Source organism: Primulina eburnea, chromosome 5 (genome assembly GCF_022965805.1).
Source record: "Primulina eburnea isolate SZY01 chromosome 5, ASM2296580v1, whole genome shotgun sequence".
Taxonomy (NCBI): Eukaryota; Viridiplantae; Streptophyta; class Magnoliopsida; order Lamiales; family Gesneriaceae; genus Primulina; species Primulina eburnea.
This window is the reverse complement of record NC_133105.1, coordinates 8,877,856-8,904,546: the sequence shown is the minus strand read 5'-3', so window position 1 is coordinate 8,904,546 and position 26,691 is coordinate 8,877,856. Positions and strand designations below refer to the sequence as shown.

General features: G+C 34.6%; 2 protein-coding genes and 1 pseudogene across 3 annotated transcripts; 2 read left to right on the top strand and 1 right to left on the bottom strand.

Annotated features, from left to right (window-relative positions):
* The first annotated feature begins 603 nt into the window (after positions 1-603).
* LOC140832918 (protein trichome birefringence-like 11) lies at positions 604-3,897 on the top strand. Of its 2 annotated transcripts, XM_073197216.1 has the most exons (5): positions 616-631; positions 735-1,416; positions 2,234-2,623; positions 2,734-2,892; positions 3,356-3,897. In XM_073197216.1, the coding sequence occupies exons 2-5, from the start codon at positions 962-964 to the stop codon at positions 3,747-3,749; spliced, it is 1,398 nt and encodes a 465-aa protein (XP_073053317.1). In that variant the 5' UTR covers positions 616-631; positions 735-961; the 3' UTR covers positions 3,750-3,897. The 2 variants fall into 2 exon arrangements, with proteins under 2 accessions (XP_073053316.1, XP_073053317.1); XM_073197215.1 differs by having other exon boundaries at positions 604-1,416.
* Positions 3,898-7,392: 3,495 nt separating this feature from the next.
* Positions 7,393-13,128, top strand: LOC140832916 (mitogen-activated protein kinase kinase kinase NPK1-like). Its single transcript, XM_073197214.1, is given in 17 exon segments — positions 7,393-7,912; positions 8,041-8,091; positions 8,305-8,358; positions 8,447-8,557; positions 8,830-8,910; positions 8,983-9,060; positions 9,145-9,227; positions 9,838-9,922; positions 10,024-10,124; positions 10,296-10,335; positions 10,525-10,584; positions 10,665-10,708; positions 10,793-11,021; positions 11,148-11,378; positions 11,549-11,856; positions 11,935-11,999; positions 12,703-13,128. Coding segments are annotated over 17 exon segments (2,163 nt in total). The 5' UTR covers positions 7,393-7,462; the 3' UTR covers positions 12,795-13,128.
* A 9,405-nt stretch (positions 13,129-22,533) lies between these two features.
* On the bottom strand, positions 22,534-24,838 carry LOC140832915 (RAN GTPase-activating protein 2-like; annotated as a pseudogene).
* Between the last annotated feature and the right edge of the window lie 1,853 nt (positions 24,839-26,691).

The following is a 26,691-nucleotide window of genomic DNA, read 5'->3' as shown; positions in this document are numbered from 1 at the left end:
AACTAAAAATGTAAATAACTTCCAGAGTGCATATTAGTTAGTGAATAGTTATAAAAAAATTGATATTATAATAAAAAAAATATTCGATTTAAATAAATCATAATTGAATTAAAATAATTGAGTTTATATTCATTTATTGAAATTCAAACATAAAGTTATAATATATAATTTGATGTATTAAGTACGTCATTCAAATACAATTTGAGCTATCATTATGTAAAGTACACTACTATCAATTTATAAAAAAAAAATACAATGGTTTATAAAATCATACATAAATTTATATAATAATATATACTTAACCCGTTACAAATATATATCGTAGGATCGAGCGTTTACCGATTTATCAAAAGTTATAATTAGTAGTAACAACGCAACTCAAATATTTTAAATTGTACAACAATTCAAACAACACACGTTTCGATTATTCTATAAAGCACGAACAATTATTGTATTCAGTAACCTACTTTTTAATAATTGGCGAACAATGAGAATCGAATCCGTGATAAAATATTAGTAAGGATTTTTTTTTATATTTAATCCATTATAAATTTGTTCTAACACCACTCGTCCATGATCCCATCATTACATATACCCACTCACACCCCTCAATTCGGTTCTTTCATTAACGGTAGTGTATGCCTTGCTTTTGCCACACATTTCTCTTCCCTTTTGTAATTAATGACTCTTGCAGAAGAAAAGAAAAAGTTTAACCAATTTTTTTTTTTATGAAGGCCGGCCATTACTCATTCAACAAGTAAAGAAGCCAAGCAAGAACAACCAAAAAGAAACCACACGCACTTCACTCTCAACTCTCGAACCGAACTTGTTATGATGATTTCAGTGGTTGTTTTGCTTGTATCCTACAGTTCTTGAGTCTGTCTGTCTTTAAATGTCGATGTATGCGTGGATGAGATGAAAAAGATTGAATCTTGGTTTATTTTTTATCTTCTCTTTTGAAATGTGGAGTAACCCATCTGGAGAACGCTCGGGAACGATGAATTTTATGGATTTTTTCAAGAAAGTGAAGCGTTTTAGAATGTTTGAACCGTCTGTTGGGTTTCTTGGGTTCTTTCTTGTTACGGTTCTTGTGATCTTTTGTTTCTTTTGGCTGGATTATGGAAGTTTAGGAGATGGGCTGTGGTTCCCTTCAAAGAACGAGAGGTTTTTGTGGTTGAGAATGGATGGTGAAAGTGGTGAGAGTAAAAGCATGGGGAAAAGGGCGGATTTTCTGAGTGAAAATATTGGTGGGTGTGATGTGTTTGAAGGTGATTGGGTGTGGGATGAGAATTATCCTTTGTATCAATCCAGGGATTGCAGGTTCTTGGATGAAGGATTCAGGTGTTCTGAAAATGGGAGGCCAGATTTTTTCTATACAAAATGGAGGTGGCAGCCTAAAAAGTGCGACTTGCCCAGGTCAATTTTTTTTTTTTTGGGTTATTTTCTTCTCCATTTTTATTGTTCAAGATCAGAAAAATTTGTCCTTGTCTATTTTCTTAAATTTTTGAAGAAAGACGTCAGATTGATATCTCGGAGGTTAAAAATTTGAAAAATCAATGAGAAAACTGTGAAATTGGTCTATTCTTTTTTATGTTTTTCATTGAAGAAAAGTTAATATTTTGAGCTAATGTTTGTATGTATTTGATTGCCTTTGGCTTCATCTTCTGTTTATTCCTCTTGTTTGCCGTGCTATTTTGTTGGACAGATTTGAATACTTAGCATATTCCATCCTCTCTCTTATTTTTGAAGCGTTAGTTTTTGTTGTTTATGAGTATATCACCATCACACTAGCTGTAACCAGCAAGTTATTGTTATTTTCTTGATTGCTTTCCATTGGACTTTGGATTGACAATTTTGATAGTGGCTTTTGTCATTAAGTATTTGTTCGTGCTGAAACATATATTTATTAATTGTGTTTTCATTTATGTATGTTTAATTCACAGATATCTGTTGTAATGAATCAGGATTCTGATTTACTGGGGACGAACGTATTCTACATGTAAAAATAATCCGACTGTTTTATAAATTACATGAATGGACGGTTTTGAGTGGTTATGTAATGTGTGATTTTGTATGTCATTAGGATGAAAGAAACCTTCACTCGACCTGATACAGTGCAGATCAAAGTTCTTCGTGCCGATATATTTTGGAGTTTGTTATTCAAATGAACTGGTTGATTATATTTCAAGTAGCACTTGTGTTGTTTGTGTAATGCTTTATCTATTAAAAACAGATTTGATGGTAGAATAATGCTAGAGAAACTGCGAAACAAACGTGTAGTGTTTGCTGGAGACTCAATTGGGAGAAACCAATGGGAATCTCTTCTCTGCATGCTATCTTCTGTGATATCTGAGAAGGGTTCGATATATGAAGTAAATGGGAATCCCATTACAAAGCACAAAGGATTCTTAGTCTTCAAGTTTAAAGATTATAACTGCTCAGTCGAGTACTACAGAGCGCCATTTCTTGTCCTGCAAAGTCGCCCCCCTGCCAATGTTTCATCGAAGGTTAAAACGACATTAAAGTTGGATCAAATGGATTGGACATCTCGCAAATGGAAAGATTCTGATTTGCTCGTTTTGAACACGGGACATTGGTGGAATTATGAGAAGACAGAAAGAGGGTAATATCATGCAGACCAATAGCCTCTTGAATGCTTAGTTTGGCCTAATTACTATTCATGCTTGGTTAACATTTTGAAGTTCCTAATCAATTATATATGTTGGATTTCAGAGGTTGTTACTTTCAAGAAGGTTCGGAGGTCAAGATGGATATGAAAGTTGAGAGTGCGTTCCGGAGGTCCTTAGAAACAGTCATGGAATGGATACGTCATGAAGTGGATTCTGCAAAGACACAAGTGTTTTTTCGGACATATGCTCCTGTACATTTCAGGTATCACTATAGCCCTTTTTAGGTGAGCCTGTACAATATCGGGAGTTTTAGTAGATTTGTATAATATGATCGGCCGATCATCTAACTGCAAAATTAGAAAGTATTGATGTATCTCACTTTGTTTTTATTTTCATGTAAGATGATTGGCCGATTATCTTTTACAAAACAAAAACCGAGATATCTATTCTTGGTATAGCAATAGCATAGATTCACCCACCTTTTTTTGCCATTTTCCATCTCATCGCCTTTATATTGTCACATGTGCATCAAGTTATTCTTGTTCAACTTGTAGTTAGTTGTCTTTGGAATGTCTGGTCTTGAATTTTCATGCACTTCCACGATGCTTGCACTCATAATCCGCCACTTTTACTGCCCCTGCCATCACCCACCCTGCTGTCGCTTCAACCACATTTCCATGCATTTTTACATCCCTTCATTTAAAACCGTCTTTTCAAATCCTCAGGGGCGGAGACTGGAGAAGCGGAGGATCATGTCACATGGAAACGCTCCCCGAGCTTGATTCATCACTAGTGCCCTCACACATCTGGACAAAATACAACATTTTCTCCCGATTAACATCTACGCAGCCGAACATATCAGCATTAACCATACTCAACATTACTCATCTGTCGTCCGGAAGGAAAGATGGGCACTCGTCTCTGTATTACTTGGGCCCAACTTTAAGTCCTGCACCTTTACATAGGCAAGATTGTAGCCATTGGTGTCTGCCTGGAGTGCCGGATACGTGGAACGAATTACTCTACGCTCTCTTCTTAAAGCACGAAGCCGTTAAAACGCCATCAACGCCAATAGCTCTCATTCAGTGGTATAATCCAGTTTCGTGCTCGTGTATATAGTTTATAGGGGAGTTGGTTACAATAATTTAGTTTTGACCGGAGTACATACTTCATTTGTAAAAAGAAACGCTGAGTTAAATTGAAACTGGGCAGTCTATTCATGCAAGAAACATTCTTGACATGCACACAAAATAAATTATTTTTCCCTCTCCTATTATGTTCTCTCTTTTTTATATATATATATATATATTTTATTAAATTAAAGCGTCAATTTTTAAACTATTAGGTAACGTTTGGTTGGGGTGATTGGGTAGGATAGATAATTTTATCCTACTCTATTCGACGTTTGGTTGGGGTGATTATTTAACCAAGTCAATCCCTCCTATGAATGATTAGGTTATATTAAGTAGGTTAAAATAATACCTCCTCACCCCCTATGATTATTTATCCCACTCTTAATACCTCCTATTTTTTCAATTTTACCCTTCTCCTAAATTCAAACTCACCACCACTTCCCGCATAAAATCAAACTTACCACCACTTCCCGCCACCGACTGCCGCCTCCACAACCGCCGCCGGCCGACCACCGGTCGACCGCCGACGGACCGCCAACCGCGGCCGAGCAAGACAGCTGTTTAGCGACGGTTTGTAAAAAACCGTCGCAAATAGCGACGGTTTTTTTTCAAACGGTCGCTAAATGTCAAATTTTTTAGTAACTAAAATAATTCAAAACCAGATCGGCGACGGTTTCTCAAAAACCGTCGCTAATAGCGACGGTTTTTAAAATCCGTCGCTAATTTAGGGGAAGGGCAATTTCGTCTTTTCATCCAAAAATTCAAAATTATCCTACACTTAAAAATCTTACCAAACATAATATTATTTTACACCATATATTACAATCCTACCAAAATCATTTTCTTTATCATTTACGTACTAATCATTAGTTTATCCTATCCTTCCAACCAAACGCAGCCTTACTGATAAAAAAAAATATGCTAAATATTCTATTTTGAACCCAAACGTATACAACTCTAAACAAATTAGGCAAAAACTTGTGTGAGATTGTCTCACGGGTTATATTTTGTGAGACGTGTCTTTTATTTGAGTAATCTATCAAAAATATTACTTTTTATGGTAAGAATATTATTTTTTATTGTGAATATCGGTAAGATTGACCTATCTCACAGATAAAGATTCATAAGAGCGTCTCACAGGGACGTACTCAACAAATTAATGTAATTTTTTTTAAAACGAGACGATCGATCGTGCTTGCTCGCTTCGGTTGCTCGAGTTTTATTACAAAATAAAAATAAAAAAACCTAAATTTTGTTTAAAGGTTTCTTGGAGTTTGATTACCAAAATGTTGCATTAAATAACCTCTATTTATGCCCAAACCATTATACTTTGATTATACACCCAAGCTCAAGGGACCAGACAGACGAGTCAATCCTTATTTCATATTTTATTTGGTGATTTCACAACTAACTCAGCTAAACCTGCAATGAATAAGGCAATAATGGAATACACGTCTTTGTTTCATCCAATTTTTGATTCAAATTTTACAAATGATTTGAGATTACACCGCATTTTTCTTCCTTAAAGTTTTGGTGTTTTTTGGATTAGTTCCCTTGTTTGTTAGATGCCAAAATAGTTCCTCAATATACATAATTTGACATGATAAATTCCTTGACATTACTGAAACGAGAGAAATTCGGTTTGGTAGACGCTGTGACAAGTGTGTTGAATGATGAATCATAGTCACTCGTTTATAGATCATAATTGAATGAATGACTATGATATATCCATTCAGCGCATGTGTCATGTGTTGAACATGTGGATAGCATGAACAAAACTTATACTGGATTAGAGCACATATTCACGGGGCAATTTTTTTTTTCTTTCTCCTAATCGGGGGCAATTTTTTTTTTCTTTCTCCTAATCGGTATATCCCTTGCCCAATTTTATTCTCTTCGTCTAAATTTTCCTCTTTCCCTCATTTTTTTGCAGCATGATCAAAGTAAAACAATGAAAGGAGAAAGTTCGATGTTAGCAATCGGGTACGATCGGGAAGCCAGCTTTCATATATAGGTCTTCTGACTACTCATGTGCTTGCATCGAACTAGTTAATGAAATCAGGCCAGATAATTCAACCAAACTGTCTCTAATAAAACTGAAACTGCATATTATCCGCGAGCATGCATAATATATGTTCAAGAATTAGTTGAGAAAAGATTAAGTTTATTTTGGATAAAAACTTGTGTGAGATGGTCTCACGGGTCGTATTTTGTGAGACGAGTCTCTTATTTGGGTCATTTATGAAAAATTATTACTTTTTATTGTGAATATCGATAGGGTTGACCCATCTCACAGATAAATATTCATTAGACCGTCTCACAAAATATCTACTATTATTTTGGTGTATAGGTTAAATTATTATGCATCCTCCTATTATTCAAAACTTTTTAAATATTAATTTTCAAATATATTTCATCTCAATTTCATATTAATCAAATCATTTGTATTAAATTTCAGTTTCCGAAATAAATTAGTTAGTATATTACACTATAATCTCACATATGATAATTTAAATTTTGAATTAAAAACACAAAATTGATTGACCATGTAAGATTGATGTTTGCATATTCTAGCATAATATAAACATAAACAAATTTACACCTTATTATTTTATGATTTTATCTCCAAAGTAGTACTCTATAAAATAAGATACATTACAATATTTCGTCTAAAATAATAATAATTACAAAGCATCATATATATATTTTTAAAAAATTTATTCTATGAATATATGTAATATTTTAAAGTAGTGTTTGCAAAAGTTTATTTTAAGTTGTTACAATCTTTTAATGAAATGTTTAAAAATTGTATGTACAAGCCAATAATCACTCGAAATAAGCTACTGTAAACACTGTATCATCAACTATCAATAATTATTATGAAAGTCATCTTTTAAATTCTAAATTTTGATATAAGTATTTGAATCACACAATATTGTCTTGACACAAAAATGATAATAATAAATATTTATTTATTAGGAAACGAAGTGTGCATGAGATTATTATTTATTAGTTCTAAATAACATTTGGGTGAAATCAAATATAAAAAAATAACATTATTTCATTGATAAGTTAAGGAGATATAATTATGCTTCATTTTGTATTATCTATATTATACTTCACGTATAAAATATATGTCAAATTAATTTACAAACGAAGTCCAAATAACAAAAAAATAGAGCGTAAATATCAATTCTCGATCAAGACAAAAACTTATCTGAGACGGTCTCACGGGTCGTATTTGTGAGACAGATCTCTTATTTGGATCACTCATACAAAAATATTACTTTTTATGCTAAGAGTATTATTTTTTATTGTGAATATGGGTAGGGTTGATCCGTATAACAGATTATGATCCGTGAGACGGTCTCACATAAAACCTACACTTCGATCAATTATTAAGTAAGTTTTTTGACAAATTTGAAAAGGAGAATATGCGCTCAGGTTTGTGCATGTTATTTATAATAATAGGATTATTATTATTATTATTATTATTATATTACAAATCACAACGGCTACTTTCTCAAAGCTTTCAAACATCTAGTGAGAATAAATTCCTGTTCACCATTGGTTTATTTTCGAATCTTGTTCACTTAGCACCCTCTTCTTCTCAGTTTTCACTCGAATGAACACACCCTGGACACTGTTACCAATCTCGGGAATCCCTGATTTGTAAAGTACGCTACAGAAACGTCAAAGATGAAAGATTTCATAGGCTCCTTACGCGGATCCCTGGTTTTCAAACCATCGGATGAGGAAACCGTTATATTTGGTGGGTTAGCGGAGAAATTCGGGTCGAGCATACGAAAATCGAGAATTGGGTTGTTTGGGAAGCCTCCAGTTCATGCACTGCCACCAATTTCGATGCCTCGAAGAAAGGTCTCGAGGGCGGCGCTGATGGAGGAGGAGATGGCACTGCCGCCGATGGAAGGATCCACGATGGAGTCTCCTCGAGTGAATAAAGTCAGGGAAGCTTCTCTAATGAAAGAAAAAGGTAAAAAATGTGAAGGCTCGGTGGTGAAGAAGAAGGATGTTGAACAGCCGCCGCAGATCCGTTGGAGGAAAGGGGAGTTGATTGGTTGCGGTGCATTTGGGAGGGTATACATGGGGATGAATATTGCTTCTGGCGAATTGCTCGCTGTTAAAGAGGTATTTTTGTTGCAATCAACTCAATGAGTTTTTTCCATGAGTTTGTTGATGGTTTTTACTCTATAGATGCGAGTATAGTGCACCAAATTGTGGGTTTCTTTAATTGTTCTTTTGTTGCTTGGATGCAGGTTGCAATTGGGACTAACAGTGCTTCGGAGAAAACTCAAGTAAGGGCATAGGTTTGAGCTGATTTGTCTCTATTCAATATGTGATACTAATAGTGCTTGAAGAAAACATAAAAAAAATTCATAATTTTCATGATTTACAAACATCTATCTCACCACCTATAAGGTGAGGTTTAGTCTATGACTGTTTCATCACCAGAACATAATGTCGTATAGACATTTGACAGTTTCATGGTGTGTTGCATTTGGCAGGAATATATTATGGAGGAGCTTGAGAAAGAGGTTGATCTATTGAAAAATCTCTCTCATCCAAACATTGTTGTGAGTACAGTGAAATTTCCTGTTGTTTGATACACCAAATTTGGTGTCAAATATTTACTACTAGCACTATTTTTATCATGTTGTTCAGAGATACTTGGGAACTGCTAGAGAGGAGGATTCTCTGAATATTTTATTGGAATTTGTGCCTGGTGGATCCATATCATCTCTGTTGGGAAAGTTTGGTTCTTTCCCAGAATCTGTGAGTGATTACTTTAATCTTATTCAGAAAGTGGAGATGGATAAAACTTCCTTGACATTGTCATCGAGTCCTTGAAGCTGAAAGTCTCCAATTCTTTAAGATGTTAATCTCTGAGAAATGGATCTTTTTGGGGTTTGGATATTGGAGCTTCTTGAAAGCCACTAATTTAACAAATGGACTGAACAGAAATGGGGCTATGAAAACTCAACTTTGATCTGGAATAGCATATTGATATTTAGACTTTTTAACTTGCATTCGAATTTGCCTTCCAGGTTATTAGAATGTACACAAAACAATTGTTGCTAGGACTAGAGTATCTTCACAAGAATAAAATTATGCACCGGGACATCAAGGTATTTATTATTTCTTCCTATTATTCTCATGATTTCCAATCATCATTTAATGATAATTTGGATTCTTCGTAGGGTGCAAATATTCTTGTTGATAATAAGGGGTGCATTAAACTTGCTGATTTTGGAGCATCCAAGAAAGTTGAAGCATTGGTATGTTTCTCGTTGCATTTTTAGCACTTTCCTTGATTCCTTCAACGAACACTGCCTCACAACAGTAATGGAAATCTGCAGCAGGCTACTGTAACTGGTTTCAAATCAATGAAGGGTACTCCATATTGGATGGCTCCTGAAGTAATTATGCAAAGTGGTCATAGCTAGTGAGTCGCGCAGCTTAGTTCTTTTACCCAGTATAGTTTAAATCTGTTTACTTGCTTACTTGCTAGATGAAGTTATTTATGCAACAAAATCCATTGTTACTTTTATCTATCCTTCTGCATTTATTTATGTTTTCTACTACTTCTCCAGTATCTAGTAAGTTCCAAAAAGTGTCATCCAAAACACTATTTTTTCTCAGATTGTTTTGATTTCATCAAGTCAATCTAGATAATATTTCTGTTAGCAACTTATTAACTCATGGCACTGGATAGGTATATATACGCTCCACTTCGACCACATCAGCACCAATAAGGTTTGTGATAAAAATCAAAGTATACTTGTCCATGCTAAATCAATGTTGATTAAAAGTATTTTTCTCGTAATAAGTTGAAGTTATTGAACTGTATTCGTCAATTTCTTTGTTCCCTTTAAAGTACTTTTCCCCCTTTAACATGTTGAACTGCAATATTCAATTTCTAGTCCTGGTTCTCTAAGTATCTCTACCCCATTACAAAAAAGAAACATATGTATTTTACTTTTCAGTCATGTGCTTCCCCACGTGAACTCAACCAATATTCTTGCGACTTTCTTTTTCTGATACAAAATCAACAGCTCTGTGGATATTTGGAGTGTTGGATGCACAGTCATTGAAATGGCTACCGGCAAGGCTCCCTGGAGTCAGCAGTATACGGAGGAGGTACTCGATTTAAATATCTTTATGAATTTGCTAGTTTCAGGATCGACTATTTTTAGTTTTTAATCATCATCATTAATTAATTTTGGTTGGCTTCATTTTAGGCTGCTGCTCTTTTTTACGTTGGGAGTACAAAATCACATCCACCAATACCAGAGCATCTTTCCACTGAGGCAAAAGCCTTCTTGTTAAAATGTTTACAAAAGTATGTTCTCTCTTATATCTGCATTTATTTGCCTGATATTATATTTGATCTGAGTGCTTAAAGTAGCTATATACACAGTAAGCTCTTCAAAGAAAACCCTTCGAATGCTTCTATATGTCTCTCTTCACCTCTCTCTCAGCCAACAAATTTGACTTCATGAAACTGTTGCAGGGAGCCTGACTTGAGATCTACTGCATCGGAGTTGTTAAAGGTGGTGCAAACTGTTCTCTCTTATTTGTTATAGCATAAAGGACTATTATATGGAATAACTGCGTTTGATGCTGTCTTGCTACAGTGTTTTCATATTTCGTCGGCGAGTTTCGATGTTTCTATGTTTTTTAGCAGAGATACGCTTTGCACTTTACTTGTGTTGTATCTTGTCATTGCTTCTTATCTTCAGCATCCATTTGTTACTGGAGAATGCCGAGAGTCCCATCTTGTTCTACGCACTTCAATTATGGTAAGCAAAGACATTTTTAGTGATCTATGTTTCTCAGTTTTACAGGCAGTATCTTTACCAAATTAAATAATCTGGACCAGGATGGAATGCGGATGGGAGCAAATGGGGTTGGCATTAAAAAGTCGTAAGCAATGAATGGATTTCAATATCTTTTGGCAATCTGATTGAATCAGTTATTTCGAATCTGGAGATTTTATTCATGCTGCAGAATGAGCCTCGAGGGAAAAATGTCCCGCAACGGACTGAAGGATATTGGTGACTTGGGTGGCAGCGTCAGATGCCCAGTTGTTCATTCCTATCAGTTCTCAGATAGAGGATCCCTTTGGCAACCAGCAAACTTTGATGATGGCATCTGTAGAATTGCAGATGAAGATGATGTCGCACTTGGTGCACCAACAAAATTCACATCTACATTGCTTTCTCACGACTGTAATCAGGTGAGGAGTAGACTGCATGGTCTTTGCAAATCTCATTGTCGTCCTTAAATATATCATCTTCGATCTCAGGATCTCAGCCAAAGGAATAATATTTATTCGAAGTTTTTCACTGTCATTGTTATCCAGAGTTTCAATCCTATGTGTGAGCCCAATGACGATTGGCAATGCAAGTTTGATGAAAGTTCAGAATTGAATAAAAGTGGAGCAGGGTTGTTTTCCCGTCAAATAGCTGAGCCTGTAAATAGATCTTTAGCTTCGGGTGTGGCGGATTATGGCTTTACATTCCCAGGGCATAGAGGAGCTGAAGATGAGGACGAAGTGACTGAATCAAAGATTAGAGAATTCCTTCATGTAAAGGTAGACTCAATGTCTCTTTTTTTGTTTGTGTCCGACAAGCATCATCCCGGTTTTAGAATTTTATGCATCTTTTTTCGCAAAGAATTCATCTTTCCACAGAAAAAAAGTTTCATCTCTTAGTCCTCTATTCTTTCCGTTGTATTTATGTAATATTTCACTAATTTTTTTAGGCTATTGAACTGACAAAGCTGCAAACGCCTCTTTATGAATTCTATAAATCCTTGAACGTTGCTGGTCCTCCAAGTCCAGTTGGGGTAGGGAACAAGGAAAATGTTTCAAATAATTACAATCTTCCACCTAAAAGTAGGTCACCAAGTAGACTCGGTAGCAGAAGACTTTCTACTGCCATCGATTTCGAGTGCAGCTCAAGTCCTGGGAGTTGTTCCAGACGCGTATCAAATGTTGTTGATTTAAACTTTCAAGCTTCTCAGGATGTTAAGGAGCTTCTTGATTCTCAGCGACAGCCACTTAGTCCAGGGTATGTAATTATCCTTGCATCATTATATGTTGGATGAGAAGACCTCCATTAAGTGAAACTGATCTTTTTTGCCCGTAGCTGTGATACTGAGACACAGAGGAAATGGAAAGAAGAACTTGTTGAAGAGCTCGAAAGGAACAGAGGTAAGTTTTATGAATTTTAGTATGTACAATTTGGATCTGTGTGACTGGGGCATATGATTTGTCTTTCCTTGGGCCATCCATATATTAGTTAGTGAAGCAATGGCCTCAAAATGAGAAGCAGTTTTTTCTTACTAAAGTAACTTTTTATTGGACCCGGGTTTAATCATGCTTAACATAACCGATTTATATATATATATTTTTGAATGAGTTCTCTCGTGTTCACTTAAAGCCTTCAAGGATATTTCACGTAAAGCCTTCAAGGCCTTTATCGTGCTTTTGGATGCAAGTATGCTACTTCAGAAAAAACAAGAAGCTGTTTAGAAGGCAACAAATCTAGTAACAAAGTAATGTTGAAAATGCATCCTTTTATGATGCATTATTTTATAAAAGTTAAATCATAAAGTAAATAGGGTAAAACAAAGGCCAGAGATTGAGAATCAGAATATCTCTTCTTCGTTGGAGCAGCAGCGAGAGGCATTTTTCAAGCAGACACATGCACATGTAGTTACTGAGTAACTCGTCGTCACCATGTAATTTTGGAGAATTCAAAGCTGCTGTTTCGGCATCTACTTGTATGTCAGATGCCATGGTTTGAACAGTCTTATTCGTCTTCGTCTTGATAGTTTGATGAGTTTCATTTAGGACGAATGGCTTTTTACATCAGGATTTTGTAATGAAAGGCTGTATAATTTATCTATTTCAGAGCTCAAGCGTCAGGCAGGGGTTGCAAAAACATCATCCCCAAAGGATCAAATTTTGAATCGAACAAGATTTCCTCCAACTCTAGGGAGATAAAGCAAGTATTTTACAGCTTCTCAAATGATCCAGAGGATTGATCCCTGTTGACATGAGTTAAAATTTACCAAGTGGAAGTATCATGCCTGTAAGTATAAATCAACATATTATTGTAATGCTTCAGGGGAGATATATCCATCCCGTTTTGTCATTTGAGTTGTGTATAGATCAGGTCTTGTTCAAAATTCTACTTTCATTTCAATATTCTAAGTGTGGCTACGAGGCAATATATGATGTATGAACGCAGCAACCACATATATACTGTTGTTGTTATTTACCTAAGATTGATATAAAACATTGTACTTCTAGACACTTCGCTCATATGAACCCACGTATTTTGAGCATTTTAAACCCTAATTTAATTTATTGTGTGATTTTAAGATTTTAAGCTTTTCAAACACCAATTTGAAAATTTGGAGATTTTAAACTTGAAACTTGATACTCAATTATTTTATTTAATCTTTGAGTAGTATTGAATAATTAAAGTAGTATAATTTTTATTACTAATTATTTAATTAAGCATTTTTAGCCCCTAATTATTAATTAATTAAGCAATTTTTTCACCTAAATCTACACTAACACACGCGCACACACACAACGTTTCGAGCAAGAATTTTGTAGCAAGCGTCCCCGGTCATCTCCCGTATTCCACCGCGCCGGTATTCGTCATTTTCGAGCGTCTAGACGCAAAGGCATGTATAATCTTTTATTCAATGCATCGATCTTGTAATAATAGATATTTTGATGTATGTTATGTGTGAAGATTCGGTTATTATGTGCAAAGTTTGAGCAAATACGTTTTGAAACGATTTCGAACAAATTTTTTATCTCAAAAATCATTTTTGCTATCATTTCGAGTATTGTGTAATTTCGATTGGTTTTCTGAAAATATTTTCAACACAAAAATTGTATTACGTTGCATTATTTTCGATTTGACAGTAAATTCGTAATTTTTGGACAAGAAACGAGTGAGATATGGTCTTTTTTCTGTGACTGCTCAAGGAAGATTTTTTTTTTTTAGAACGCAAGACAGTTGTTTGCTGTTAATTCGAGTGCTACGACTTTTTGGTCAATTTTCTAGAAATTCTTTCAACATATGAATTGTAGTACATCATGTTATCTTCGTTTGACACTAAATTCATATTTTTCTGATAAGAAATGAGGGAAATATGATTTTTATTGTGACATCGCTCAAGGAAAGATTTGTTTTTACATCACTGAACCGTGTTTGCTGTCAATTCAAGTACTGAGACTTTTCCGTCGATTTTCTGAACATACTTTCAACACGTGAATTGTAGTACATTGTGTTATCTTCGATTTGACAGTAAATTCGTATTTTTCTGATAAGAAATGAGGGAGATATGATTTTTATTGTGACATCGCTCAAGGAAAGATTTGTTTTTACATCACAGAATCGTGTTTGCTATCAATTCAAACACTGCGACTTTTTTGCCAGCTTTCTGAACATACTTTCAACATATGAACTGTATTACGTCGTGTTATCTTCGATTTGACAGTAAATTCGTATTTTTCTGGTAAGAAATGAAGGAGATATGATTTTTACCGTGATATCGTTCAAGCTTTGAAAATTTGTACATGTTTTTCACGTTTTCTCAAGTTTTGGTTGCAGGCTTCGTTGGGATCTTCTGAATCTTTGCTGTTGTGGTTAGGCAACAGTCCAGAGCATTGCAACGAATTCCTCGATGTTTTTAAGTATGTTCGACGTGCAAAAAAATATTTTTATGCTTTTGAGGTATGCTAATTGTCTTGTGACCAATTATGATCGGGTTTGGAAGTCGGTGAACGTGGCCGAGGACCTCTCCACCTCGGTAAAGCATGACCGAGTTTAGATCAGGATTGGAAATCGGTAAAGCATGGCCAGAGACCAATCCACCTAGTAAAGCATGACTGGGGATCTCATGTATGTGGTAGTGGACATCCCTAGCAGCCCAGTACTGTGGTTTAGTCTGATCAGGCGTATTTATGTTATAGGTCACTTGCTTTGAAACATATCTCTACACAAATGGTGATTTTATGTATGTCCAAGTATGTATGATGGAAGTATTCTTTATGAAAAGTTTTACGATATGATGACACATCTATGTTTACGCAAGTACGTTTAAGTTTAAGTATGTATGCTCTACTTTAAAATACAAGTGGTTTTATTATGTAGTACTTATTTCGAGTTTGTACATGTTGAGTCTTTAGACTAACTAGATTTGATCGATGCGGGTGAGGACGAGTATGAGGAGACGAGAGGTGGGGACCAATGAGCCGGCTTGGACTGCGCGGATGCTAAACTCGAGGACCGCCTACGTTTTTAAGAATTTTATGCATGTTTCAAATACTCTGATTTTCATGATGTTGTTTATGATGTTTAAACGATTACCTTTTTGCAAACTTCGTTTGTAATTGTTTTATTTCAAAATATTTTTAGACGAGCAGATTATTTTAACACAATTTGAAGGTTATTATTTATTTAAGAAAATTTTTATTTTTCCGCAAATTTCAAACAGTTTAAAAATTACGGTACAAAGCCTGTAAATTATCCTTTCTGACAATCGTAAACTATAGGTAATGTTCTTGGATTTCTGACAAATTAGAGATTGTTGGTATGAAAGACTTTATTCGATAATTCATCTTTTTAACTTTGAGTATTCTGACTGATTCTTCGTCTCATTTACTCAACTATCTTTTTGTTCACTTGGTCTTCAGCTATTAGTTCGGTAGACCTTGATATTAGCTAAACTCAATCAGATTGTCTTATATTAATTTCAGTTTAGCTCATTTTCAATTCAGTTTGATTTTGTTTATTAAATCACCAAAACTTAATTGATCCAATAATTTCTCCATTTTTGATGTTTGGAAAAATATGCATAAAGAACTGATTGCCATAGAACTAATTTCATAAGACTGAAATCTAAATTATGAATCATAAAAGATCATGATACACAACAATTATAGATAAACTAATAAGCTAGCATTATCTTTTATGAAAGACCTTGTGACTGTGTTTATCTCTTGGGGAGTTATTCTTTGTTGTCTTCTTTCTTCTTACTCACTTCCCATTTCTAATTAATTTTCCCTTTTTGTCAACAATAGTTTAGTTTGCTAGAGATTGTATCAATCTTTGAGAGATCTTTATAAACATTGTATACCTTAACTGCCAGCTCATGATTGAAGGTGGAAATTTGTCAGAGAGAGTTTGAGTATTAAGAATTTATCTTTTTTCAGTTTGTCCAGATTCCAATAACATTCTTGGATAGGCGTGTTACTTCTTTTAGCAGTTTGTCTGGAAAATTGTCCAGATAATTTTCAGTGTTGATATGTCTTCTCCACATAATGGTGAGACTCGAGGTAATGGAAGCCAGAATAGCAATGATATTATTCAAAATATGGTCTGCAAAGATGTTTAGTTCTGGAGACAGAGCAACACTTGAAATATCTTTGACTGAGATAAGTTGAGATACAACCATAGAGAGATTTGGATTTGAAATGGATGATGGTCCATGCTCAATTAGCAGAGTCGGTTGAGCTTGAAAAACTTGTTCAGTTTGCATAACAGACTGAGTGACCAAATCTCCAATCCCTATCTGATTCATTAAATCTTGAACGATCTCAGCCGGTAGTGAGTGTGTTTCACATCAAAACTTCAGCCTTGCTGAATGGTTCAGCAGAGGCCATATCTTTAACTCACTTATGTAATTCTGTAAGAATTTCATGATTTGATCTAGCAATGTTAAAACTTCATGGACCAGGACCTGTTTTTCAACTACTTCATGCAGATCCTCAATATGTTGTTGTTCAATAGAATGCACAACTTCGTCAATATTAGCAGGGGAAATTTCCCTAACTAAAGGAGAGGAGGCTGGACTTTGATGAAACTGACTGAATGAAGAGTCATCCTCATGCATGATGCCCTCAGTTGGGTTCGGGTTCGGGGATTTTTTTAAATCTCCGATGTAATTCGGGGCAGGTATGGGATTACTATCCCCATCCCCGAACCCGCCCCGAAAATAATATCAATAATAGTATTATTATTATTAATAATATAATAATCATATTATTTTTTAAAATATTAATAATCTTATTACTTTTAATATTGATATTGATATTAATATTAATATTGTCTCTAATAATAATAGATAATAATAATTTTTGGTTTGAGAAAATCTTCGAATTCGTCATCGTCATGTCATATTAATATTTTTGAAATGGGGATGAGAAGTTGATTCCCGAAGTTTCGGGTTTGGGGATTCCCCGAACCCGAAAAAGCGGGGATCGGGGCGGGTATGAGGGTGGGAATGTAATTCAGGATGGGGATGGTAATGGTAAACCCGTCCCCGTCCCGGCTCATTGCCATCCCTAGTCATAGAAAGCAGTTGGACTGGTTGGATTGGCTCTGAGTTCTGAACAGATTGTAGTTAGCTTCTTAATCCGCAAGAGATCCAGCAGATAGTCTTTGTATTGAAGTGCTTCAGCAATCCCATGGTCTTGATTTGTTTCAGAACTACCTTTTCAAGATAACTAAACTTATTCAGAGTAGTCCTCTTCTTCTTCAGTTTCTTGGCGAAGGTGATTTTTCTGAACTCAACCTTGTCCTCATCACACTCATTGACTTCATCCATTAGTAAGTCGATTTGAGTCTGAACTGTAGATGTAGACTCATTCTCTGGAGCTTCAATCACTTTTTCTTTTCCTTTCCCAGAAATTGGTTTTATGGTAAAAGTGGAATTCAGCCCTGACTTGTGTATTCAACTAGTTCTGTTATCACAACTCTTTCGAGTGGATTATGAGGTAGGAGAGCAGATGACATGGGAATAATCCTTGGAGGGGCAGCCACAACTATCAGTTTCAGTTTCTTTATTGGTTTGTCAGTTGTCTTGTCATCAGTTTTCTTGGTTCTTAGGAGGCAGCGAGGCTTTTGGGTGGTGTAGATGCAGGTCTGGCTTTCAAATTCCTTGGCTTCTTCGGAGGAGTAGGAGTGTGAGTCTTGGAGTAACTGGTTTGTAGGACCAGATTCTTATTTTGTCTTTGGAGCCTCAGCCTTACTGAATTTCTTCTTTGACGTCTTCTTGGTCTTAGCCAGGTCAGCTCCTATCTCTTTCTTAAAAAACAACATCCCAGCTATAGAGATGTTCAGGGCTTGTCCCTTAAGCTTGAGAGATACAATATTGGAGGCATTGGGAGCCTTGAACTCATGGAGAGTGACTGGGTTACTGAGATTTACTCATGCCTATTCAAATAGTCTTGAAAGTAGAAATGAAAAACCAAGAGACTGCTTCTCCGATTGAATCATAGCTTTCAGAGTTTGGAAGAGAATGACTGACCAATTGACTTTAGTTCCAGTTGTAATTGCATTCATGACCAGAAATTTCTCTGCTGTAATGGCAGCAAATGAACCTACCTTGTCTTGCAGACACTTGGCCACTATTTCAGCAAGCAACTGATATTCCAGCTTCATCTCTTTTTTCATTACTGATGTCTTGATTGCTTTTTTGGATGCCAAAAACATATCTTGCATTTTCTTAACTGCCTTTTGAGACAATTCAGAGAGAGCATAAATCCCTTCAGATGAAATATAGTAGAGAAAAATTCTTGGTCAATAAGGAGATTATGTTTTCCTAGAGGCATAATGATCTTTCCATCATCATTGAATACACCTATGTCATAGAAATTCTTCAACATATATTTCCAGAGAAGAGCTTAAGATTCGAAGTCTAGATGACTCAATTGACTTGAAAATATATTTAATAATAGAGTCTTCCATTGAGTAAATTTACTCAAAATCGATGGCTAGGGCATTCATAATATAAGCACGAGTACCGGGTGCATCCATTTTGCTGTATAATCTCGATAAGAAAATGGTTAGAGATTCGAAAGTCGAAAAGAATGCAAGAAACACACATAGATTTGAGAGAGTTTGAAGATGGTAAATAAAGAACATGAGACTAAATGATAATTATAATGTGACATTTTGAATTTCACAGAAAATATATGTGACATTATACTTACGGAGAATTTTTTTTAAAAAAATGTATAACTAATCAATTAATTTGATGAAATAAATAAGATATTTTTTAAAAAATTCAATCAAGCGGTTAGGTCACTTGAAAATATTTGTTAAGGAATAAACTAAGTCATTAAAGCCAACTATTAAATGATAAGATCAGTTAGACTAAGAGTATATCTATCAATTTGGCTATAGAACTAAACTGACATTTTGCAAGACTCAAGGAGTAACTGACTACGGTCTTATCAGTAGGGCTTTGAGAGTCACTTCCCCTTGAGCAAAATAATAACACAATTAATATAAATAATTAAGTTTTAAAACATTTTTAAAATAAGAAAACTTATTCTCTGCAAGTCGTTTGGTAAAGTTATATGCAGCTTGTTGCTCAATTGATACATATTTCAATTTAATCTCTTTCTTCAACACATGATCTCAGATGAAATAATGACGAATATCAATATGCTTAGTTCGAGAGTGTAAAATTAGATTGTATGTAATAACAATTGTACCGGTGTTGTCACAGAAAATTGGCGATTCTTGAGCATTGATCTCATAGTCACTTAGTTGTTGAATCCAAAGCAGTTGGGCACAACAAATTACAGCAGTAAATATTCAGTCTTTCTAGTTGATGTTGTAATAGATGTTTGTTTTTCGCTAAACTAAAAAATCATGTCAGTTTTAAATCAGTCTCTCTAAGAAACTGACATGATTCATCAGTATTTTTTCATTCAAGCTTACATCCTCCATAATATGCATAAGAGTATTCAACAAAATAGAAAGATGATTCATTAACATACCACAATCCAACATTTTGAGTTTCCTTTAGATATTTGAGAATACGTTTGGCTGGTAAGAAATGAGACTGTTTAGGATCATATTGAAATTTAGCACACATACATACAATAAACATGATATCAAGTCGACTGGAAGTTAGGTACAATAGTGAGCTTATCAAACCTCGATACTTGTTATCTAAACTGATATTCCCTCTTCGTTTTTATCAAGCTTAGCTGATGAATACATAGGGTTGTTGCAGCATAACATGTTTCCATGTCAAATCTTTTCATCAACTCTTTGGTGTACTTAGTATGACTAATGAAAATTCTATTGTCTAACTGTTTGATTTGCAGACCAACAAAGAATACCAGTTCTTCTATCATGTTCATCTCGAATTTTTTCTATATCAATTTAGTTAAATTCTCGCAGAATTTAGAACCAAATAAAATCATCAACTTAAATCCGAATTAGTAGAGTATGATCATCTTTAATAAAAATGAATAAGGTCTTATCAACCGAACCTATTGTAAACTCATGATCCAGCAAAAATTGTGATAATGTCATATAAGGCTCATGGTGCTTGTTTTAATCTATATAAAACTATTTAATCTAAATACATAATCATGTAAAACATGATTAACAAACCTTATTGTTGTTTCACATACATTTCTTCTTGCAGATGACCATTTAGGAATATACTCTTTATATCCATTTGGTAAATTTTGAAGTTCTTGTAGCCAGCATATGCAAGAAAAATTATGATTACTTCTAGTGTGCCTAATGGTGCAAATGTCTCATCAAAATCGATGTCTTTTTTTTTTTTTTGTCTATAGCCTTGTGCAACCAATCTAGATTTGTTTTTTCACAGTCTCCTCTTGTTTCAGTTTGTTTCTATAAACCCATCAAATTCCAATGAATGACTTATGTGTTGATCTTAGAACCAAATGGCATAATTTGTTTCTGCCAAAGTGATTTGTTGTTGGTCATGAGTTCGATTCGTATTGATTTTAAGGAGTACAATTATTGTGAGAAAAATTATTAATGTGCAATAATTAATCATGTTGGGTAAAACGATCGAACTATAGCCCTTGGTTTGCTATGCGATTTTAAAGATTTTTGATCAAGCAAAAAGTGTGATAAAATGTCATACAAAGCTCATGGTGCTTGTTTTAATCTATATAAAACTTTATTTAATCTAAATAAATAATAATGTAAAACATGATTAACAAACTTTGTGGTTGTTTCACATACATTTTTTCTTGCAGTTGATCATTTAAGAATATATTTTTTATATCAATTTGGTAAATTTTGAAGTTCTTGTAGCCGACATATGCAAGAAAAATTCAGATTGCTTCTAGTCTGCTTAATGGTGCAAATGTCTCATCAAAATCTATGTCTTCTTTTTGTCTAAAGCCTTGTGCAACCAATTTAGCTTTGTTTTTTCATAGTCTCATCTTCATTCAGTTTGTTTCTATAAACCCATCAAGTTCTAATGACTGACTTATGCGTTGATCTTGAAACCAAATTCCATACTTTGTTTCTGTCAAAGTGATTTGTTGTTGGTCATGAGTTCGATTCGTATTGATTTTAAGGAATGCAATTAATGGAATGAAGATTGTTTCTGTGCAATAATTGTCCATGCTGGATAAAACGATCGAACTATAGTGCTTGGTTTGCTATGCGATTTTAAATATTTGAGTTATACTATTACTATCAGCTATAACTTTTGGTAAAACGACAAATACTCGATCTTTTATAATTTTGTTAGAAAGATTGTACATACATACGAATGAAACAAAAATATTAAGACTTCAAAACAATTTTTTTTTTTATGTCTGCATAGTTGGCAAGTCGCAAGAAAAAACAATGAGACTTCCCCGAGAAAAATAAATTATATGTACGATAGATGTTTTCTATCTTCTACAATGTTATAATAGAAGCGAAATGGATAAAAGCATTATTTTTTTTATAAAAAAAAAAAGTGGATAAAAGTAGATTTTGTTTTCTTAAAGTCTCACCATTTTTTTTCGAAAATGCTCCCTCAAATCCAAAAAATCTATCACTGCTAACAAAAATAAAAATTTAAAATACTGGAAAAATATAAATAATACGTTAATATTTAATACACGAGAAAATCATAAATGGAAACAATATATACTAATAATGAACTAGTGTAAATAATATTTAATTTAATTTTTACGGGGGGTCCTAATTCAAAGCCAAGTTAACACGAAAAAATCATAAATTGTCTTAATTTTTAGGCAAAATAAAGGGTGTTAACTACTACTTAAGAATCGTGGACATTTTGCATTAGATTTGGAGCAAAATAAGCAAAGTCAGTTCAAGCTTGACAGCATACATATACTAAACTTGGCTTGTGTACACTCTTATGATGTCCCATTCTTGGTACATTAAATTTCAGAAAAGAATAATCCCTTCTCCCTGTTTTCCATTCTTTTAATATCATAAAAAAGGAACAAAATTTGTACATTGAAACCAATTGAAGAACATTTTATGTATCAAGTTTGCAAGAAAGCTTCCTTGGAATGCTGTTGAAGTCCAAGAAAATTATGGAGGTGTTATCCTTAGTTCGCCTCGTTCTTGCCTCAACAAAATATTAGCTTCCCTTTCTGCAGAAGTGTGTCCATCCGTGGCCATTTCCTCAGTTCTCGGTGTTCCTGGCAATGCTGTTTTCCGTCGAGACGAAAAGTTTGATTTAGAAACTGGGCACCAACTTCTTGAGTATAAATTATAATTGTTACAAGATAATTAGGTGTCTGATTAATTTCAGTTATTTATGATTGAATTTTACTAAATTTAATTAAAATTTAAATTTTCAAACATTTGAGTCTATCAACTGATTTGAAGCTCAATCCGAGTTATCATTGATATTATCAATCCTTCATAGGCACATTAACAGATTATCTTACTCATTTGATAACAAATTACAAGAAAAGAGTAAAAGTTCCCACTACATTGAATAAGATCATAGAGAACATCATCAATTGATAAAAATGATAAGAAAATCATTAAAAAAATCCTAAAAATGTTCTCCAACATGGTACCAAGAAGCAACAAGTCTGAACGCAAAAGGATTGTTAATAGTCTAATCTGATAAAGAAGATGCTCAATCCTAATTCCAAACTAAGATCAAGTTGAAAAAAAAATTCCAATGCAAAGGCAATGAAAAAAAAATCCGGATTAGCTTCAGTGTTGCTATGAGTCATGAGAAAGTTTACCAAGATCCAACAAAGCTAGCAACTTAAGAATTTGAAAGAACAAAAACATAACACATTTCAGAAGAAGTGGTCGAGATGTTCACTTTTCTTGATTAACGTCAAGATTTTTGAGTTTCGCTTCTAAATCATCTGGACCATCTCCATCGGTGTCTCCGTCTCCGTCTCTGTCATCAAAATCTTCTCCATTTGGATCATTCTCATCCAAGGGGCCGAGTTTATCAGGATGTTTTTTAAACATGTCCTTCAGTTCATCACTCCCTTCATCAGAAATGAAGTTTCCATTGATATTAAGTAACTTGAACCTTGGCTTATCAGCCAAATCCTGAGCCAGTGTTCTCGATCCAGCCCTTCTCAGAGAATTCTGGCTCAATCGACTTCCTTTAACTTGTTACACTCTTCTCCAAATGTTTTTCTTATCAGAAGTGCACCATTGTCTTTGAGGTCGTTTTCTGACAGGTTCAACTTCACAAAAGCCTTCTTTCTAGCAATGCAAGCAGCTAAGCTTTGAGCGGCTTTGGCTGATATGTCATTTCCAGCCATTTCCAAGACCTCAAGGGAAGGAGCGGCCACTTCAAGAGCCTTGGCTAAGCCGCTTGCTCCATCATCTTCAAGATTCAGGCAGCTCAAATAAATCTCAGTGAGATTCTCCTTATTTTTAATAGCCTCAGTCAGCTTGATACTAACCTCCACGTCAAACATGTTGTCCCGAATATCAAATTTCTTCAGATTATTACATTTTGCAAGTGCTTCGGTCAACACAACCCCACCTTCAGAGCCAACATGAGTGGATGAGCATCGGAAATCCTCTAATAAAGGACAACGCTTTAGAATCTCAGAAATTGCAATAGACCCTTCATCTCCTGTCATATTGTTGTGGAAATGAAGAACCCTGAGCTTCTCTGTGGAAGGAAGCAATTCACAAACAGCTCGTGCTGCTTCCTCTGAAATCCCATCATTTATCAGATATAGTTCCTCCAAGAAAGTTTGAGACTGCAGGAGCAAACTGAATGCCCGGACTCCCTTCTCACCTAAGGCATTGTCTTAGAGATTAAGATACGTCAACTGAGAACCTTCAAGAGCTTCGGAGAAGATTTGCATAACATCAAGTGCTTCTGCCTCTGCTCTTCCAGCAACAAAGTCTGAGAGATCGACTTCCTTCAATTGATTCTTTATCGAAGCTAAGATGGGCCCAGCAACATGGGCTGCACCAAGACCAAAGCTTCGATTGCTGCAACGTATTCTGGTATAAAAATTGTTGGGCTCTTTTAAGGGACTCAAAAGTGCGTGTGCCTCGTCTTCTTCAATAAATGCCCCGCTTACCTTTAGAAATATCAAAAAAGGTTTCATGAAAAGCATAATCAACCTTGGAATCCACTGTGTCCTGTTCCTCAATCATCGTGATACAGGAACCTCCCTTAAGAACTTCCAAACACAGGTTACTGCATTCTCTGACGTACAACTTCACAACAGAAGTCCCATCACCTTCAGGTTCTTGTTCATCAAGTTTACTTGCACTTCCAATGCAAATTTTTCAATTTGTTTCGCATATTTTACAGCCACAATCTCATTGAGACAACCATACTTTGCGAGTGAAACTGGTTGGAGTTGAGATATTATTGGTCAATCGGTCCACTAGCATCTGACGTGTGTTTTGGCTAGGGGACAGAGCTTGACGGCTATGTATCCATGTTCTCCATTTGATGTTACAACATCCATTTAGAACAAATCTAAAGTTCACAAGCATGCGTACTATTAATAGCAATTGCCAACAAGTGACACAAAATTGGATATTCAATAGCAGAAACAGCCAAAGAGATTACTAATAAAAATAAGAGATCGTTACAATTCAAATATCAACTCAGAAAGCATTACACTGCACAAGATTACGCAGAAGGGTAAATGATAACCAACCGTTCTGGCCATGCAAAATATACCCTCAAATGTACATCATATAATTTAAAGAGGTAAAGACCAATTTTTTTTTTAAAAAAAGTTATAATGATAAATGCAATGAATCAATTCATGGTTCACCGGAACGGTTGCGGTGCTTGGAACGGCAGCTACCGTTCTAGTTCCAATGTTATGTTGCGGAACGGTTGTATAAAAAAATTAATAAATTCAAAAAATTGGTAAAAAAAAATTAAAATATAAATTACATCATACTAAAAAATAAAATATATGAAGTTATTACAAATTAATCTTTCAATACAAAACTATTTACAATAAGAAATACACACTAAAAATTATAACATATCAAAGCCAATATCATGAAGAGTGACGCGGAGGAGCGAGATCATTGTTATATTCTTCATCACTATGTCGTAGATTAAATTAATTTCGAACATTTGGATATTGATGTGATTGTCCATAGAGATATAGATTGAGATGACGAAAGATCATTAGAATGGGATGACTGATTTTGTAATAGTGTTTCGTCACGACGATTATAGTATCCGAATCCCTAATGATTTGAACAAAACTCAAAACATGAAAGTTATAGCTTTATCTTATCTTTCTAATGGAGGTGGCCTCACAACAATTGGATCAATATACACCTATAAGCCACAACTACTGCCACATTTTTCATACCGTTTATGCACTTCCATTTCCTATTTGGCTCAAGATCAACTTTCTATTTTACACATTCATTTTCATAATCATCAACAACAATGAAATATAATACCAATAACATAAACATTCTATTACCATACACCGTAATGAACCATGAATATCTCATAACCATATTTTTTAAACACCAAAACTGTTCCGTTCCGCCCGCTCCGTTCCGCTTTCCCGTTAAATCGTCGATAAAACGTCGAAGAACAGCGCTACAAAACAATCACCGATTTGCCCTGGAACTTTGGAACGGTTGTCACCGTTCCCGTTCCGTTCCGGCGAACCATGAATCAATTTGTCCCGTTATTTGGAAGATTCAACCTGACTCCAAAAATATGGAATCCATTATTTCAGGCATGAACAATTAGGCACCTGGCTGCAGGAAGTAGCGCAAAATTAAAAGGTCACAAATAAGCTCTTGAGATAGATTAATTTGGATTCTTCAAATTAGATGTTACACACTTAACATTTACTGTAATTAATTTCAAGCATGAACAAATAGGCCTGGCTATAGAAGTATAGTTGCACCTAAAATCACACTCACAAAAGAGAGAGAGAGTGTGTGTGTGTGTGTTTGTGTTGGAGTCCACTGTCCAAGGAAGACCAAGAAGGAACTTCAAAATAAAATTTGTCGAGGTCCATTCCAAAAATTTAAGCTGCTCCAACACACCAAAATTCATCAATCCTTGACTTAATTCATGTTCGTGCCAGTGTATCAAAGCACAAAATGTAAAGACCAATGAAAGACCAGGAAAATAAACCACAGCCCAGAACAACCGAGAAGGTGAGTGCCTGCTTCACATTACACAGAAACCTTAAAAACCCGAAAACGCAACAAAAAGAATAGCTCTAGTTGAATCGACTGTGATTCTTCTTATTTCAGCTAATGTGTTATGAAAAAAAGCTTCTCTTTTTATTGTCAGTCAGGCTACGCTATGAATATTGGCTAATTAAATAATCAAATGCTCGTGTTTTTTTTTTTACTTTCTATTATTTATTTATTTTATTAAAAAATTGTCTATTTATCAAATAATTATTTTGTTATACGAAATAATAAATTCAAATTTTAATACATAAATTTAATCAAATAATGAATTCGAATAATTATATGCAAAATTGAATCTTTCAGTAGGGAATATACCAAGTCATTTAAACTCCAATATGGAAGAAATGTTTATTAGTTTGATTCATCGTCAATCTTTTGTCTCTCGATCTATCTTTTCAGAATAAATTTTAAAAAAAGATAAGATTT

What these genes read in the sequence shown, in the direction of transcription:
- LOC140832918 (XM_073197215.1), top strand. Translation starts at nt 962, where the DNA reads ATGTGGAGTAACCCATCTGGAGAACGCTCGGGAACGATGAATTTTATG. An exon ending in TATGAGAAGACAGAAAGAGG is followed by an intron (nt 2,624 to 2,733) that starts GTAATATCATGC and finishes GTTGGATTTCAG; the next exon opens with AGGTTGTTACTTTCAAGAAG. An exon ending in TATGCTCCTGTACATTTCAG is followed by an intron (nt 2,893 to 3,355) that starts GTATCACTATAG and finishes TCAAATCCTCAG; the next exon opens with GGGCGGAGACTGGAGAAGCG.